At 43.9% G+C, this 17,678-nt stretch overlaps 2 protein-coding genes across 5 annotated transcripts in view; one reads left to right on the top strand and one right to left on the bottom strand.

Moving 5' to 3' along the window:
* znf410 (zinc finger protein 410) overlaps positions 1-13,748 on the top strand; it is a 78,966-nt gene extending 65,218 nt beyond the window's left edge. For 3 of the 4 annotated variants that reach the window (XR_005457470.1, XR_005457472.1, XR_005457479.1), the window contains exon 15: positions 13,684-13,726. The gene's annotated coding sequence lies outside the window, so the exon portion shown is untranslated. Of the gene's footprint in view, positions 1-13,683 lie in introns of all 4 variants that reach the window. The other variant, XR_005457473.1, reaches the window with a different exon arrangement.
* Positions 1-17,678, bottom strand: part of fam161b (FAM161 centrosomal protein B) — a 40,578-nt gene that overhangs the window by 16,588 nt on the left and 6,312 nt on the right. Inside the window, exons 3-4 of the mRNA XM_038790450.1 lie at positions 13,264-13,409; positions 9,399-9,809 (exon numbers count right to left, since the gene is read on the bottom strand). Of these exons, the coding sequence (XP_038646378.1) occupies positions 9,399-9,809; positions 13,264-13,409 (557 nt within the window). The remainder of the gene's footprint in view (positions 1-9,398; positions 9,810-13,263; positions 13,410-17,678) is intronic.

Below are 17,678 nucleotides of genomic sequence, written 5' to 3' on the forward strand. Positions count from 1 at the left end.
TCATGCCGTCTGAGCATCCCGACCACGCCCACTTAAAAGGGAAATGCCCGAAAATTGAAAACAAGACACTTAAAGTGGTAAACACAAATTTTCTTGCCTCAGAACACAGAAAAACGCCTGAACTTAAACCAACAGTTAAAAACAACTTGCACAACACCCTGAAAAAAGCAGTCTGCACCACCCAAAGTGAAGAGAACAAAAAGAATTCCGAAACAACAAAAGATGATTTGTTTTTCGACGATTACCTCTCAGACATGGCTGAGTCAGTCGGACATGCTTATCACAGCATCAGCGACACGGTCGCAAAGCACAACACGAACCAACTCGTGGTAGATGAATCCAACCAGGATGATTTGGTTTTCGGAGAATACTACTCAGACACAGCTGAGTCAGTCGGATATGCTTCTCACAGCATCAGCGACACGGTCGCAAAGTTCAACCCGAATCAACTCGTGGTAGAAGAAGCCAACGAAGATGAAATGGGTTTCAAAGAATACTACTCAGACATGGAGGAGTTATTTGGACATGCTGATCACAGCATCAGCGACACCGTTGCAAAGCTCAACACGACTCTACTCATGGTAGATGAATCCAACACCATGATGCCATGGCAGCTCGTCGATACATTGGATGACAGCAATACCCTAGACGAAGACGACGCCACACAGAGAGCACAGGAAGACTCCACAGAGCGAGCGATGACAGGCTCCATAGTGCGAGTGATGAAAGACTCCAAAAGGGATGCAAGCAAACACTCCCTGGCTGACACCATGCATGCGCAAGACCATGAAGGTCAACCTGCCATATCTGAGCAACCACAAGCAGACTATGAAAGTCTAACAAGCTCACATGAACAAGAAGAAGACAATGCACCTCTACCCACTGCATGCGAAGACAGTGACAAGGTGATCACACTCGACGTACAGGATCACAGCGAGACTGACAGTTCTCAGCTTGCCTGTACCGAAGCACAGAGCGAAAACAGTAACAAGGTGATCGCACTCGACGTACAGGATCACAGCGAGACTGACAGTTCTCAGCTTGTCTGTACAGAAGCACAGAGTCGGCCCACCCAAGAGTCCAGAGAGACCAAGCCGAAAGAAAACATGCAGATTTTGACTCCAGAAGAGGAGCACCTGGAGTCCAGAGAGACAACGCCGAAAGAAACCATGCAGATTCTGACTCCAGAAGAGGAGCACCTGGAGTCCAGAGAGACCAAGCAAAAAGAAACCATGCAGATTTTGACTCCAGAAGAGGAGCACCTGGAGTCCAGTGAGACAACATCAACAGAAATCATGAAGATTTCAACTCCAGAAGCGGAGCACCAAGAGTCTAGAGAGACCACGTCAAGTGAAATCATGCAGATTTGGACTCCAGAACAGGAGCGCCAAGAGTCCGGAGACACCACGTCAACTGAAATCATGCAGATTTGGACTCCAGAAGAGGAGCGCCAGAGGTCCACAGACACCACGTCAATTGTAATCATGGAGGTTTTGACTCCAGAAGAGGAGCGCCAAGAATCCAGACACACCGCGTCAAATGGAATCGAGAAGAATTTGACTCCGGAAGAGGAGCACCAAGAAAGCAAAGATGAGGAATCCAATTCTCCACAAATGATTGATGTCACCTGCACCGATGCAACATCAGATCATTCGCACCACTCTCGAGACGAAATGCTCAATGACTCAAATTATCCACTCGGGACACGAATAGAGTATAACAAGAAAAACAACAGTCAAAAGAAGCACAGCAGAAACGGGACAAACAACAGCAAGAACAAAAGCAACATGAAGCGCGACAAGACCAACAACAATAGCAAGAAGCACAGCAGAAACGAGAACGACAACCGAAAGAACAAAAGCAACATGAAGCGCGACAAGACAAACAACAAAGTCAGGCACAAAGATAGCGACAACGACAGAGACAGAGACAACAAGAACGGCAACGAAAACAACAAAGTCAGGAACAAAGATAGCGACAACGCCAAAGACAGAAACGACAAAAACAGCAACACGAACGGCAACGAAAACAACAAAGTCAGGAACAACGACAGTGCCAACACCAAAGACAGAAACGACAAAAACAGCAACAAGTACGGCAACGAAAACAACAAAAACAGGAACGACAGAAACAACAGCAATGAAACAACGACTTGTACACAATGGTACTACTCGGCACATGAAGGACAATGCCACAGCTCACTGCAAAACGATGACAAGACTACAAACATGTCATGGGATGACAACGAATCGCACAAACTCACGTCTGCTCCAGAACGAGCAAGCACACCAGCATCCAAGGCGGATGAGACAATAAATCAACACCACAAGCACAGAAAAAAAAGTCCATGCCAGTCAACATCAGTGAGGTGACCATGCAAACACCTCGGGATGATGCAGTGGGTACTTAAAATAATAAGGAACACCAACAACATTCACAGCGGACTTGCAATATCAATATCACCACGTCATCAACAACAAAAAGAAAAAAAAAGCTCTGAACAAATTCATCAAGTTTGGACTCATAAATGTTTTTATTAAGATTGGACATATAACTACATTGGCTTTGTACAATATGCAATAGCACCATCACCTGCATAGATACGCATATCATAAGTAACTGTTTTCTATAATTTTCTTTAACGATGTACAGCAAATATGTAAAGAGAAAAAGGGGGATGTGGTAATCGCAGATTTACTAGATACAAAAACAACTGAGCAAACACCAGAGGGAGAGCCATAAATACACCGGGACAGGATGTACAATTTTCTTTAACGATGTACAGAAAATATGTAAAGAGAAAAAGGGGGATGTGGTGACCACAAGTTAACTAGATGCAATACAACTGAGCAAACACTAGAGGGGGCACGGGAGAGCCATATAAATAGACGGGGACAGGAAGTGAGGACACACTTCACACAGGGCAGAACTTGGAGCAACACAGATACACCCACATCAGCTAGGAGCACTGAAGGTAACCTTAGTAAACAGCTCTGAAGAGTGAACGAACTTACAATAAAGCATCTTCTCCACATTTGAGACTACGAGCTTTATTAAGACACGAGGAACAACACAGACTTCTTCGCAGATAATTAATCGTCAGCAGAAGGGGGAGGGGGGGATTAGGCTAGCGTAGATTAGGGGGGTAAGTAATGGTGGGACCTGTGGGAGAGAGGGGTGGTATTTGCACTATGTTAATATTTTCCTTGTTATGTACATTGTTGATTTTGCTGTTGCGATGCCAAAGAAATGCCTCAATAAAACTTTTATTAAAAAAAAGACTGAGAAACCCAGCCATGTCGCTAACCCAGGTCTCTGATTTCAGGGGCTTCGAGTCCCTCCATGCTAGCAATATCCGTCTCCTGGCTACCAGGGAGGCAAAGGCCAAGACATCAGCTTCTCTCGCCCCCTGGAGTCCAGGATCTTCCGACACTCCAAAACTTGCCACGGCACCACCAGTGTTTTTAGTACCGTGGACATGACATCTTCAAAACCCTGACAGAATCCCCTAAGCTTCGGGCACGCTCAAAACATATGGACATGATTTGCTGGCCCCCCGCACACCTTTCCTCTACCCAAAAATATTTGCTCATCCGGGCCACCGTCATGTGTGCCCGGTGAACTACCTTAAGTGTATCAGGCTAAGCCTGGCACATGATGAGGATGAGTTAACTCTGCTCAAAGCATCCACCCACAGACCCGCCTCTATCTCTCCCCAAGCTCATCTTCCCACTTGCCCTTTAGCTCCTCTATCTGAGTTTCCTCTGACTCCATAAGCTCTTTGTACATGTCCGTTACCTTCCCCTCTTCCACCCCCTTCTGGAAACTGTCCTGTATCCCCCGTGGCAGTAGGAGCGGAAAGGTAGAAACCTGCCTTCGCAAAAAATCCCATACCTGCAGATACCTGAATCCACTTCCTGCTGGCAATTCAAATTTCTCCTCAAAATCCTTCAAACAAGGGAAGCTACATCTATGAATAGATCCCCCATCCTCGCAATTCCTGCTCTCTGCCACCTCCGAAACCCCCCATCCAGCCTTCCAGGTACAAATCGATGGTTATTTCAAATCGGGGCCTAGACCGATGCTCTCTCCACTCTCATATGTTTCTTCCACTTCCCCCAGACTCTCAGGTCCGCCACTACTACCGGGCTTGTGGAGTGCCAGCGAGAGCGGGAGAGGTGCCGTTATCAATGCCCCCAGACTAGTGTCCTTTCATGATGCCGCCTCTACTCGCTCTCTTCCCCCCCCCCCCCCCCCCCCCCCCAAACTCCCTAATCATGGCTATATTTGCTGCCCAGCAACTGTTGCTAAAGTTCAGCAGTGCCAACCCACCCTCCCCTTGACTATGCTCCAGCAACACTTTCTTCACTCGCGGGGTTTTACCCACCCACACAATGCCTAAAGTCAGCTTGTTTAACTGTTTAAAAAAGGCCCTTGGGATAAAGATGGGGAGGTACTGAAAGACTAACAGAAATCTGGGGAGGACCATCATTTTCATGGTCTGTACCCTCCCCGCAGTGACTGCGGGAGCATGTCCCACCTTCTAAAGTCCTCCTTTGTTTGCTCTACTAGATGGGTCAGTTTTAACTTGTGTAGTGTCTCCCATTCCCACAGTGGCGTGCAGAGGTCTGGTGATGCCCGGGGCCAATCTTGATTATATGCCCCAAAGACTCAAGTATAAGGCCTAATATACTGAGAAATATTATGAGAAAGGAAAACATTTTGAATATATAAACACAGATGAAACATGAAATAAACGCTTTATTCGATTTTAATATAAATCAATCAAATTTATTAAGTTCTTTTCCCCAAATGATACCTCCTGTCACAAAACACCTGAACTACTTCACTTTTTACATCAGCTGTGAGAAATTCTTTTTCAATGCTTATTAAAGCCAGGTTGGTCAGTCGCTCCTGTGACATAGAAGACCTCAGATATATTTTTATTAATTTCAGTTTTGAAAATGACCTTTCACAGCTTGCGACTGAAAATGCGATTGTAAGCAGTAATCTGTATGAAACACACAGCGTCGGAAAGACATCCCTCCCATACTGCAGTAAAGACTCCAGAGCATCTTTAGGATCAGGGGGAACTCTATTTCCTCCAGCTCGAAGGAGCATCACAAAATCAATAATTTTGTCATATAACTGAATTGCAACCACATCATTGTCATAATAATTTGCAAAGTCTGAACATTCCTTTTTTAATTTCTCTCTTTCTTGTTCATCTTCAATCACTCCTGAATTCAAGTTCAGAAGAAAAGAAAATCGGTCACTGAGTCTTTGAAGACGGACACTGCGGTATTCAATTTCAGTTTTTAATCTGTTTACAATCTCTACCATTACTCTATTCATTTCTTCTTGTGCCGTCAGTCCACTATCTCTTGCTGACTCTCCAGGCATTATTCTTCTTCTCCTTGTTCGTGCAATTGGTATTCCCCAATTTTGACAATATTCATTGGCTAAATCTATTGCATTGTGGATAATTTCGTCATTCTTCAAATTCAAGATATGAATAAGTCCGCTCAGATCACAAGAAGCTTCATGGAACCCCATTTTCGGATCCTGCAAACGTTTTGAGACTTTATCCACTGATGATAAAACTGAGTACCAAAAATTTAATAAAGCTATAAACGGGAACTGTTGAATAGAGTTCAGTAGCGATCCTGCATCAGATTTAGTTTCCCTTGAAAATTCTCCTTCCAGCAGGTGTTGAAGGCTTGCAATAACGTTGTCACACTCTTCGTGGATTACTTGCACAGCATCATGGCTGGAACTCCATCTTGTGTCACACTGTCTTTTCACAGTCCGAGTGACAAATGATTTTAACACTTCCCAACGAGAAGTAGATGAAGAAAAAAAAGTAGAGTTTTTCTAGAATGCCAAAAAATGTAACAACAACAGGTTGCACCTCACTTGCATGGACACAGGACAAATTGAGGCTGTGGTTCTCGCAGTTCACAAACACAGCTTTTGGGTTAACTTCAAGAATTTTTTGTTGAACACCTCCTCTCACTCCAGCCATAACTGCTGTGTTATCATATGCTTGACCACGACAGTCATTCATGGAAATTTTGTCTTCTTCCAATTTTTCCTGAATTTTATTTACCAGGCTGACTGCATCTTTCTTGTTGACTTGAAAAAATCCCAGAAATGTCTCCTTTATTTCTACTTTTCTGTTTTCATCAATATGAATGTAACGCAGAATTTCAGAAACCTGATCTTCATGGGCAATATCTGGAGTTGAATCCAGCATTATGCTAAAATATTTTGCGTCCTTAATTTCGGAAATTATATTTTTCTTGACAGTTTCACCAAGAAGATTGATTATTTCGTTTTGAATTCTGTTGGACAAGTAGGTGACACTTTTTGGTTTCTCTTTCCCTCTCTGCAAGTGTTTTGCTAAGATGTCATCATATTTGGCCAAAAGTCTGATTGTTGCTAGAAAGTTTCCTGTATTTTCACTGACTGTCTCCCCTGGCTCTGATAACCCAGATATTCCTTCTCCTCGATGTCCACGATAGGCCAGATTCTGTTTTGCCAGAAAGGATATAACCTCGACAATCCGTTCAGTTATAGCTTTCCATCTTTTCTTTTCAGCAGACATTTGCTGTTGAAGTTCAGCATCTATCGTAGTTGAATGATGGAGTCGAACTACAAGGTTCAGGTATTCCCTCATGTGAGCTCTATGAGAAGGGCTTTTCTCATGGTCAGGTATTGTTGGATTTAATTTTCTCCAAGTGGAGAAACCGTCTTCCTTTCCAAAGTTTGACACAGACGACAAATGCTCCTTTGAAAACAAAAAGCAAACAAAACAGTAGCATGCTTTCCGATATGGAGAGTATAACAACCATTTTCTCTCCACAATTTCTCCGTTTGTGGAAACTTTATCAAACCACTGTTTGGAAAATGATCTCCCATCCTTCTCAGCAAATGGACCACTTTTATTATGATATCTTTCAGGGCCATGTTGTAATATTGTCATCTTCAAATGATCTGGAATCGGTTTCTTCAAACAGCCAAAATCGCTTCTTTGCAAAAATATGCAAATATCTTCTTTATTTTCTTCACATGGATCATCATCCTGACAACGAGACTGAGGAGAGAGAGTATTATGTTCTGACCGAGCTGAATCCGTATCAGAAAAATCCTTCTCTGCACCCACATCATCTTTTACTTCTCCAGCTCCTCCTACTTCTTCTTTACTTCTTTTTATCGATGCATTTAATGCCCCTCTTTGATGGGACTCTTCTTCGACTCTGGCCCTCTTTTTTTTCCTGTTCTGTGCTCCACTCGGTTGTACACGAAATACTCGTAACATTTCATTTTCTATCTCAAAAACCGTAAGACGCATGAGAAAATGGGAAGAAAATGGTAAACAATCGGTCAGTTGCAGACGGATAAACCATATTTCATTTCTTTGTTCCTTCGTATCAAATTATTTCACACTGATTCTCCACTGATAATTTTATGCAATTTATATCATAGACTTGCAAATTAGTGGTATCTGTATTCGAATATTAGCATGTTAAGGAATAAATGTCTCCTATTCCGAGATTAAATGCCATAGCAGTCCTCTGATCATCCAGGCTTCACTCTTACTACATCCCACGTAAATATTTCATTAAATATCGCCAAAAAACCTATAAAAACCGTAGTTGCACCTGTTCTAGAGCTATTCACTGACCTGAGTAGGTAAAAGAACTAATCTAGATGCACAAAAAGCTGAAGAAAAGACGAGTTATGACTCGAGGAAACGCAGGAACGAACAGCCACGTTTGCTTGTTGCTTTTGATGGTTGGACCACGTACATCATGCGCATGCGTGTGGGGGGGATGGGGAGAAGGACCATTTTCTCTAGACAGAAAGGGTACACCATGTTAAAGGAATAAAGGGCTAACAACTGCCTCTGCAGTGTGGTGAGCCTCCAAAAATTGATTTATCACCGCTGAAATTTTAAAATTACTATCTTATTTCCTTCTCTGGGGCAGCACGGTGGCCTAGTGGTTAGCACAACCGCCTCACGGAACTGAGGTCCCAGGTTCGATCCCGGCTCTGGGTCAATGTCCGTGTGGAGTTTGCACATTCTCCCCGTGTCTGCGTTGGTTTCGCCCCCACAACCCAAAAAATGTGCAGAGTAGGTGGATTGGCCACGCTAAATTGCCCCTTAATTGAAAAACATAATTGGGTAAAAAAAAAAAAAAAAAAAAAATTTTTTTTTTTTTTCCTTCTCTGATTGGATGCCCCCATCAAATGGATGCCCGGGGCCAACGCACCGTCGGCCCCCCCCTCTGCACGCCACTGCATTCCCATGCCACCTGGATTCCCAGATAGCAGAAGCTCCCTCCCACCACTCTAAACGGCAGATCTCCCAGTCTCCTCTCCTGCCCCCTTGTCTGGAAAATGAACATCTCACTTTTCCCATTATTCAATTTATACCCTGAAAACCGGCCAAATTCCCCAAAGATCCGCATAATCTCCCCCATCCCCCCTAATGGGTCGGAAATATACAGGAGCAGGTTGTCGGCGAGACCCTGTGTTAACAGAGAGATTCTTAGCAATGCTCTTGGTAGGATTAATATGTGATATCACGGCACCCGTGAGGGGTTAAACAAAGATTCAGACTCAATACTCGAGTGGCACCTGATCTGTACTAATATGGAGGGTATAAAGCAGAGGCCTCTTCTGTTAGGAAATCTCTAAGATTTTAGTTTAGATAATTCTGAATCTCACTTAAGAATGCTCTTAAGTGCCACATGAAACTGACAGGGGTTTTTTTTTGTTTTTTTATAAATTTAGAATATCCAATTCATTTTTTCCAATTAAGGGGCACTTTAACGTGGCCAATCCACCTAACCTGCACATCTTTGGGTTGTGGGGGTGAAACCCACGCAGACACGGGGAGAATGTGCAAACTCCTCACAGACAGTGACCCAGGGCCGGGATTCGAACCCGGGTCCTCAGCGGCATAGGCAGCAGTGCTAACCACTGTGCCGCCCTGACAGAGGGTTATTAATAATTAATGATCTAATGTGTTGGACATTTAACAGTTGTATATAAGATAGCATGTGTGTTTGGTTTGTTCCTGAGATTTCTGCAGCAAATTTCCAACCTCAGCCATCTTGTACACTGAAAGAGATTGGAACAGATCAAGGGCCAGAAACAAAATTGTAATAAAGAGCAAAATAAACCTAATTTCTGTCACTGGCTGCTGTCAAGACAGCTCCTGTTTCCACCCAAGAGCTGTATAGGCAGACGCTGGAGATAAGGTTACCACTCCATCTGGAGATGGTCTGTGCCATGGGGTATTCTGTTTTGGTTTCTGATGTGTACCATGACCAGAATATTTCGGCACAATGTAGATCAGCCATTTTAGTGCAATCAGGTATCCACCTTACCTTTTAACTTCTCGCTTACTGTTGGATCTTGAACGGACCGAGGAATTTTCTTTATTTGTTTTGCTGTTTTTGCTGTTTCTGGCACTGCTGTACTGTGCTGTAGTTTCAACTTCTCCTTGCTCTCTTCCTCCTTCTCTGTAAAAGTAAATGGTTTCTGTGTGGATATCAGAAACTCTCTGCGATTCTCTCTTTCTCTCCTTCTCCTTTCCTCATTCCGTTCATTCATTTCTTCATAAAGTTGCAGATAAACGTGGGCGGGCACAGGAAGAGCCCGGAATTTCTTCTGGCATTCTTCCTCTTCCTCCTTCTGTCTTTCCACTAGCTCCTTGCGTATTTCCAGCAACAACCTGGATTTGAGAAACTGAGCCTTGTTTTGACCTTCCCGCATCGTCATGTTGAATGGCTGAGGGACTGCACAAAACAATTCAGTTAGAAAGTACGTAGAAAGTCATGCAACAGTGAGGGATGCTATACAAGGTCTTCTGCAGGTTTTAAACAATCCACAAATCATTTAATGTATTTGCTCTCAATTACAGAAGAATATCAGCCTTCAGTTTACACCACAGGTGGTGCAGTGATTATCACTGCTGCCTCACACCGCCGAGGACCCGTGTTCGATCCCGGCTCTGGGTCACTGTCCGTGTGGAGTTTGCACATTCTCCCCATGTCTGCGTGGGTTTCACCCCCCACAACCCACTGATGTTGAGGGTAGGTGCATTGGCCACACTAAATTGCCCCTTAATTGAAAAAAAAATAATTTCATATTATAATGTTTTTTTTTTTTAAGTCTACACCACAGAAACAAGCCATTTGGCTCCATCTGGTCTATGTGGGTGATTATTCTCCATATGAGCTGCCACCATCTTTCTTTAACTCACCTGATCAACATATCCTTCTATTTAATGCAGGAGGTGGAGGAGGCGTCAGTAGAGGAGCTAAAGGCTAAGTGGGAGGGGGAACTGGGGGAACAGATCGAGGATGGGACATGGGCGGATGCCCTGGAGAGGGTTAACTATTCCTCCTCATGTGCGCGGCTTAGCCTCATCCAATTCAAGGTGCTGCACCGGGCCCACATGTCCGGGTCTAGGATGAGTAGGTTCTTTGGGGGCGAAGACAGATGTGTCAGGTGTTCGGGGAGTCCAGCGAACCATGCCCATATGTTCTGGGCATGCCCGGCACTGGAGGAGTTCTGGAAGGGGGTGGCGAGGATGGTGTCGAGGGTGGTAGGATCCAGGGTCAAGCCAGGCTGGGGACTCGCAATTTTTGGGTTTGCAGTGGAGCCATACTTATTATGTTATTTTATTGTTGCTTGTTATTGTTTGTTGTTATATTTTTTGTAAAAAATTTCAATTAAAATTATTTAAAAAAAAACATATCCTCTATTCCCTTCTCCCTCACGTACTTAATGTATTTGTTTTTCCTTTAATTCATCTATTTTATCTACTTCAACCATTCAGTGTGGTAGCAAATTCCTCAGTCTAACCACTCTAAGTAAAGATATTGGTCCTGAATTCATTACTGGATTTCCGAACAGTAGAACATAAAAAAATAGAAGCTAGAGTAAACCATTCGACCCCCAAACCTGACAAACTGATTTTGCTCCATTTTCTATCCATATCACATCTGTCCATCCTATTCAGGCATATTGTGCTGAATGTTCATACAACAATTATCATTTTATTGCAAATAATGTGGGGTGAGATTGTCATGCGAGTGTCCCTTTAAGAAAAGTTTTGTTTCTTATCATCGGACTTGTAGCACATTGGGCTGTGGCTGTCAGGTGAGAGGAGCTTTTTTTAGGTTTCAGTTTCAGTGCTTTGGACTGCAGAGAAGAAAGAAGTGTTTTCCCTATTTTTCGCTTGTTTTCGTTTTCAAAGCTGTTCCAGTAAAAAGCCCATTGGTTGTGGCTAACTGCCTTGGTAACTTTAAAGATATAGTTGCTTTCCGGAAGGTGTTTGAATCTGCTGGTTGGAACAGGAAAAGTGAGAATACAGTGTGCTGGGCTACACCCTTGAAAAGGGGTTTTGGTTTAATTGGATTTTGTTATTGAATTGGAACAGCTAAGGGGGAATTCATTAAGAGTTATACACATAGATTACTGTAGCTGTGTGGGGTCTTTATGTTTTTAATTGATTAAAGTGTCTGGGAAGTCTGATGAATCACACCTGCAGTGAAGGCTTTTGTGCTCATCCTAGCCAAATTCAACATAAAGATTGTAGGTCAGGTGAACTTCATAATACACTTTGGAGTATCTAAGCCTTGGCCCAGAATAAAATAGTAATGCCACTAGACTAGTAGTAATCCAGAGAACCGGGTAATTCTCTGAGGACACAGGTTCAAACCCCAAAACCACACCTGTTGGAATTTAAATTCAATTAATAAATCTGGAATAGAGAGCTTGTCTCAATCAACTAGAATAAAAGCAAATTACTGCAGATGCTGGAATCTGAAACAAAAACATAGGGCAGCATGGTAGTGTACGTGGATAACACTGTGGCTTCACAGCGCCAGGGTCCCAGGTTCGATTCCCCGCTGGGTCACTGTCTGTCCAGAGTCTGCACATTCTCCCCGCGTCTGTGTGGGTTTCCTCCGGGTGCTCCAGTTTCCTCCCACAGTCCAAAGACGTGCAGGTTAGGTGGATTGGCCATGCTAAATTGCCCGTAGTGTCCAGAAAGGTTGGGAGGGTTTATTGGGTTGTGGGAATGGGGTGGAAGTGAGGGCTTAATGTGGGTCGGTGCAGACTCGATGGGCCAAATGGCCTCCTTCTGCACTGTATGTTCTATGTAAACTATATCAAAACAGAAAATACTGGACACTCTCAGCAGGTCTGACAACATCTGTAGAGAGAGAAGAGGGCTAACGTTTTGAATCTGGATGACTCTTTGTCAAAGCTTTGATATTTTTGTCAGAGCTTTGACAAAGAATGATCCAGACTCAAAACGTTAGCTCCCTTCTCTCTCCACAGATGCTGTCAGACCTGCTGGGATTGTCCAGTATTTTTTGTTTTTGTCTCAATCAACTAACATTGACTGTCATAAAATTCCAGTTGGTTTGCTAATCTCCTTCAGGGAGGGAAATCTGTGATCTTTATCTGGTCAAGCCTTTATGTGACTCTGGACCCACAACAATGTGGCTGACTCTTAACTGCCCTCTGAAATGGCCCAGCAAGCCACTGACTTCAAGGGGGATTAGGGATGGGCAACAACTGCTGGCCCTGCCAGTGATACCCGCATCCCATGAAGGAATACATTTGAAAAAATACATGATTTTAGGTGGCACTGCGAAGGAAGATCCAGCCCCCAATATATTTATTTTAACTTTTGTGCAGATAGTTATAATTCTTCACTCCCAACTGTTAATTGAGCTACTGAGGACTTGGGCACAATGCTAAAAGCTGCTTGGACATAAAATACCTCTGAAATATATATATTTTTTGATATGTCACTCTTAATACATTTCTCCATCTAATGCAAACAAAGTTGTTTGCTCTGGAAAGCTTGGTTTCTGTGTAGATCAGTAACTCCCGAGCTGGGGTAACTGGGCATTGGGCATCCAAGTGAAAACTCCAGAAATGTGTGAAATAATGTGAAAATGCAAGCTAGGAGGCAGGAGGGAAGAGCAGTCGGTGCAAGTGCAGGTGGGCCGGCTGTCCCACTAACAGGGGACCATGCATGGCGGAGTGCTGAAGTGGCATGAAAGTAAATACTTGTTTTCCTAAAAACAATATTAAAACATACTTTATATGCAGCACTTTCATATTTATGAGTATTACATAGTACAATTTAGAATAGGTCCATGATTACTAATCCAACCAAAATGTTTCCGAACCACATGGTATTTTTAATACATTTGGGAAATGTTTCACCTGTAAACTGCAAGATGCAATCTGAAGTAACACTTTTGGGTCTGTTGGACTTCTTCATCTGCAAATGATTCTTTTTCTCATTCGGCTCTGAATCACCTAAAATGCGGTCTTCATTCGCAGAGTAGGAATTTCTCACCATTGTGTGTCTGACAAAGGAAGAATAGTGGAGAGTAAGGTTAAAAAAAATGAATAAAATGGCTAAGCTTGTTTGCCGCTAGTGTATATAACCCAGACTAGATAAATGTGACAAGTTCACGGCCGTGCTTTTAGTATCATAAAGTTTGGAATAGTTGCACAGTCTGAATGAAATCCCAGTTTGGAAATCCTAGGTAGAGGGTATTGAAGGACATTGTGTGGAAAAGAGAAAATCGTCCTGTCTCATATTGATTTATTACTAAACTACATAATCATTTATTTCAGGTCCAATTTCTCTTACTGTTCTGACTGATGGACAACTGGAGGTAAAGGGTTGGTGAGGGAATACGGTGAGGAGACAGAAGAGCTCTTACGTGACTGCTTAGAGACAGTGGACTGGTCCATATTTAAGAACTCAACGACTAACTTAAATGAGTATGCCACCACTGTCACAGACTTCATCAGCAAATGTGTGGACGCCTGCGTGCCAAAGAAAGCAGTACGTACGTTCCCCAACCGGAAACCATGGTTCAACGGCGAGATTGACTCCCTACTGAAGGATAGATCTGAGGCGTTCAAGGCAGATGACCCTGTCCTATACAAGGAATCCAGGTACGACCTCCGCAAAGCCATCCGAGATGCCAAGAGAGAATATCAAACTAAGCTAGAGTCACAGACAGACTCTCGGCGGTTGTGGCAAGGACTAAACAACATAACGGGCTACAAAGTGAAGCGGAGTAGTATCTCTGGCAGCAGCGCACCCCTCCCCGAGGAACTTAATGCATTCTATGCTCGGTTCGAGCAGGTAACCAACAATCCGCTGTCGAGTGCCCCAGCAGCCCATAATTCACCCATATCCACCATCACAGCTTCCGAAGTCAGATCGGTCTTCCTGAAAGTGAACCCGCGGAAGGCGACGGGCCCTGAAGGGATCCCTGGTCGTGCACTCAGAGCCTGCGCAGACCAGCTGGCAGAGGTATTCACAGAGATCTTTAACCTGTCCCTACTCCGCTCCGAGGTCCCCACCTGCTTCAAGAAGACCACCATCATACCGGTACCAAAGAAGAACCAGGCAACGTGCCTCAATGACTACCACCCGGTGGCCCTGACGTTAGTTGTAATAGAACATAGAACAGTACAGCACAGAACAGGCCCTTCGGCCCTCGATGTTGTGCCGAACAATGATCACCCTACTCAAGCCAACGTATCCACCCTATACCCGTAACCCAACAATCCCCCCCATTAACCTTATTTTTTAGGACACTACGGGCAATTTAGCATGGCCAATCCACCTAACCCGCACATTTTTGGACTGTGGGAGGAAACCGGAGCACCCGGAGGAAACCCACGCACACACGGGGAGGACATGCACACTCCGCACAGACAGTGACCCAGCCGGGAATCGAACCTGGGACCTGGGACCCTGGAGCTGTGAAGCATTTATGCTAACCACCATGCTACCATGCTGCCCATGTACTAATACTAATGAAGTACTTCGAGAGGCTGATCATGAAGCGCATCACCTCCATACTCCTGGAACGCCTTGACCCATTTCAATTCACATACCGTCGCAACTGGTCCACATCAGATGCATTTCCCTGGCCCTACACTCACCCCAAGAGCATCTTGAAAACAAGGCCTCCTACATCAGACTCCTATTTATTGACTACAGCTCTGCCTTCAACATCATAATCCCAGCCAAGCTCATATCAAAGCTCCAAAACCAAGGACTTGGCTCTCCACTTTGCAACTGGATCTTCGATTTTCTGACCAACAGACCACAATCAGTAAGAATGAACACCAACACCTCCTCCACAATAATCTTCAATACCGGTGCCCCGCAAGGCTGCGTACTTAGCTCCCTATGCTACTCCCTGTACATACACAACTGTGTGGCTCCACAACTGCGTAGAACTCCATCTACAGGTTTGCTGACGATACAACCATAGTGGGCCGGATCTCGAATAACGACAAGCCAGAATACAGGAGGGAGATAGAGATCCTAGTGGAGTGGTGTAACGACAACAATCTCTCCCTCAATGCCGGCAAAACTAAAGAGCTGGTCATTGACTTCAGGAAACAAAGTACTGTACACACCCCTGTCAGCATCAACGGGGCCGAGATGGAGATGGTTAGCAGTTTCAAATTCCTAGGGGTGCACATCAGCAAAAACCTGTTCTGGTCTACTCACATCGACGCTATCACCAAGAAAGCATAACAGCGCCTACAATTCCTCAGGAAACTAAGGAAATTCGACATGTCCACATTAACCCGTACCAACTTTTACAGATGCACCATAGAAAGCATCCTATCGGGCTGCATCACAGCCTGGTATGGCAACTGCTCGACCCAGGACCACAAGGAACATCAGAGAGTCGTGAATACCGCCCAGTCCAACACACAAACCTGCCTCCCATCCGTGGACTCCATCTACACCTCCCGCTGCCGGGGGAAAGCGGGCAGCATAATCAAGGACCCCTTCCACCCAGCTTTACTCATTTTCCAACTTCTTCCATCGGGCAGGAGATACAGAAGTCTGAGAACACGCATGAACAGACTCAAAAACAGTTTCTTCCCCACTGTCACCAGACTCCTAAATGACCCTCATTGACTGACCTCATTAACACTACACCCTATATGCTTCATCCAATGCCAATGCTTATGTAGTTACATCGTATATCTTGTGTTGCCCTATTATGTATTTTCTTGAATTTTGTTTAATTCCCTTTTCTTCCCATGTACTGAATGATCTGTTGAGCTGCTTGCAGAAAGATACTTTCCACTGTACCTCGGTACACGTGACAATAAACAAATCCAATCCAATCCAATATAGATAAAACTTACTTACAACGTTTATCACACAGCTATTAACAAAGGAATCTTAGACTAAAAGCACCCAGTGACACTTTGTCAGTTCTCTGCTTTATTTGTAAACATTCACTGAAATTCCCACATGCTGTCAGGTAAGAATTGGGTTCATGGCCATGATTCAGGAGTACAAACCCACATGATTCAGGAGTACAAACCCACACTCAGTGGCAAGGGCATGAGAGCTCCAAAGTGCTGCATCAACAAAATCCATATGAGGTCAGCTTTAACCACATTAAAGCCTTCCAGACTTAACATTGAGTTCAACAACTTCAGACTGTGATCTCTCTCCTCCACCTTCACATCCCTTTTTATATTTCTAACAATTTATTTTAATTTCTTCCAATGATCTGTTTTCCCCCTCTCCATTGTTACCCTTCCCTGCACTCCACTTTGGGCCAACTGTTCCTAGTTGCCCTTTGACACACTGCTCACCTTTGTTCTGCTATTCACACATTCTAATCTCTTTATGTGCCACTATCAGCACCCTTCTTAGCCTTAATCACCCAATTTACATTCCTTTTGTCTTCTTTGTCAATCTTCTCCTATCGCTGGTCCCCTATCCAGCCCCATCGCTCCACGCCCTCCACTATAATATACCCTACTTCCAGTTCTTTCTAGCTTTGACAAAGAGTCATCCAGACTTGAAACATTAGCTTCCTATTCACTTCATCGATGCTGTCAGACCTGCTGAGATTGTCTAGTATTTTCTGTTTTTGGTAGCAAAGAAATATTTTGCTTCAGAGTTTAACAGTTATTTATTTATTTGATAATTAGGATCATAGATTGGATTGGATTTGTTTATTGTCGTGTGTACCGAGGTACAGTGAAAAGTATTTTTCTGCGAGCAGTTCAAACAGATCATTAATTACTTGAAAAGAAAATATATAATAGGGCAACACAAGGTACACAATGTAAATACATAGACACTGGCATTGGGTGAAGCATACAGGAGTGTAGAATATTGATGTCTCCAAGATTGTCCATTTTAACTGAATGATTAACTATGGATCCCTTTGGCAGCACGGTGGAGCAGTGGGTTAGCACTGTGGCCTCATGGCGCCGAGATCCCAGGTTTGATCCCGGCCCTGGGTCACTGTCCGTGTGGGGTTTGCACATTCTCCCCGTGTTTGCATGGGTTTTGCCCCCACAACCCAAAAATGTGCAAGTTAGGTGGATTGGCAACGCCTAAATTGCCCCTTAATTGGAACAAATGAATTGGATACTCTAAATTTAAAATAAAGTGCGCATCCCTGATTTTAATTGTTGCACCACTGGCGGTTGTGCTTTTTGGCCCAAAGTTCTGGAATTCTGTTGCTAAACATTTGGACCTCTCTCCCTCCTCTTTTCAGGTTTTTACTAAAATCTTTCCTTTTGATCAAGCTGTCCTGATAATCTCTTTGTGTTCAGTA

The sequence above is a fragment of the Scyliorhinus canicula genome, chromosome 2 (genome assembly GCF_902713615.1).
Source record: "Scyliorhinus canicula chromosome 2, sScyCan1.1, whole genome shotgun sequence".
Classification (NCBI taxonomy): Eukaryota; Metazoa; Chordata; class Chondrichthyes; order Carcharhiniformes; family Scyliorhinidae; genus Scyliorhinus; species Scyliorhinus canicula.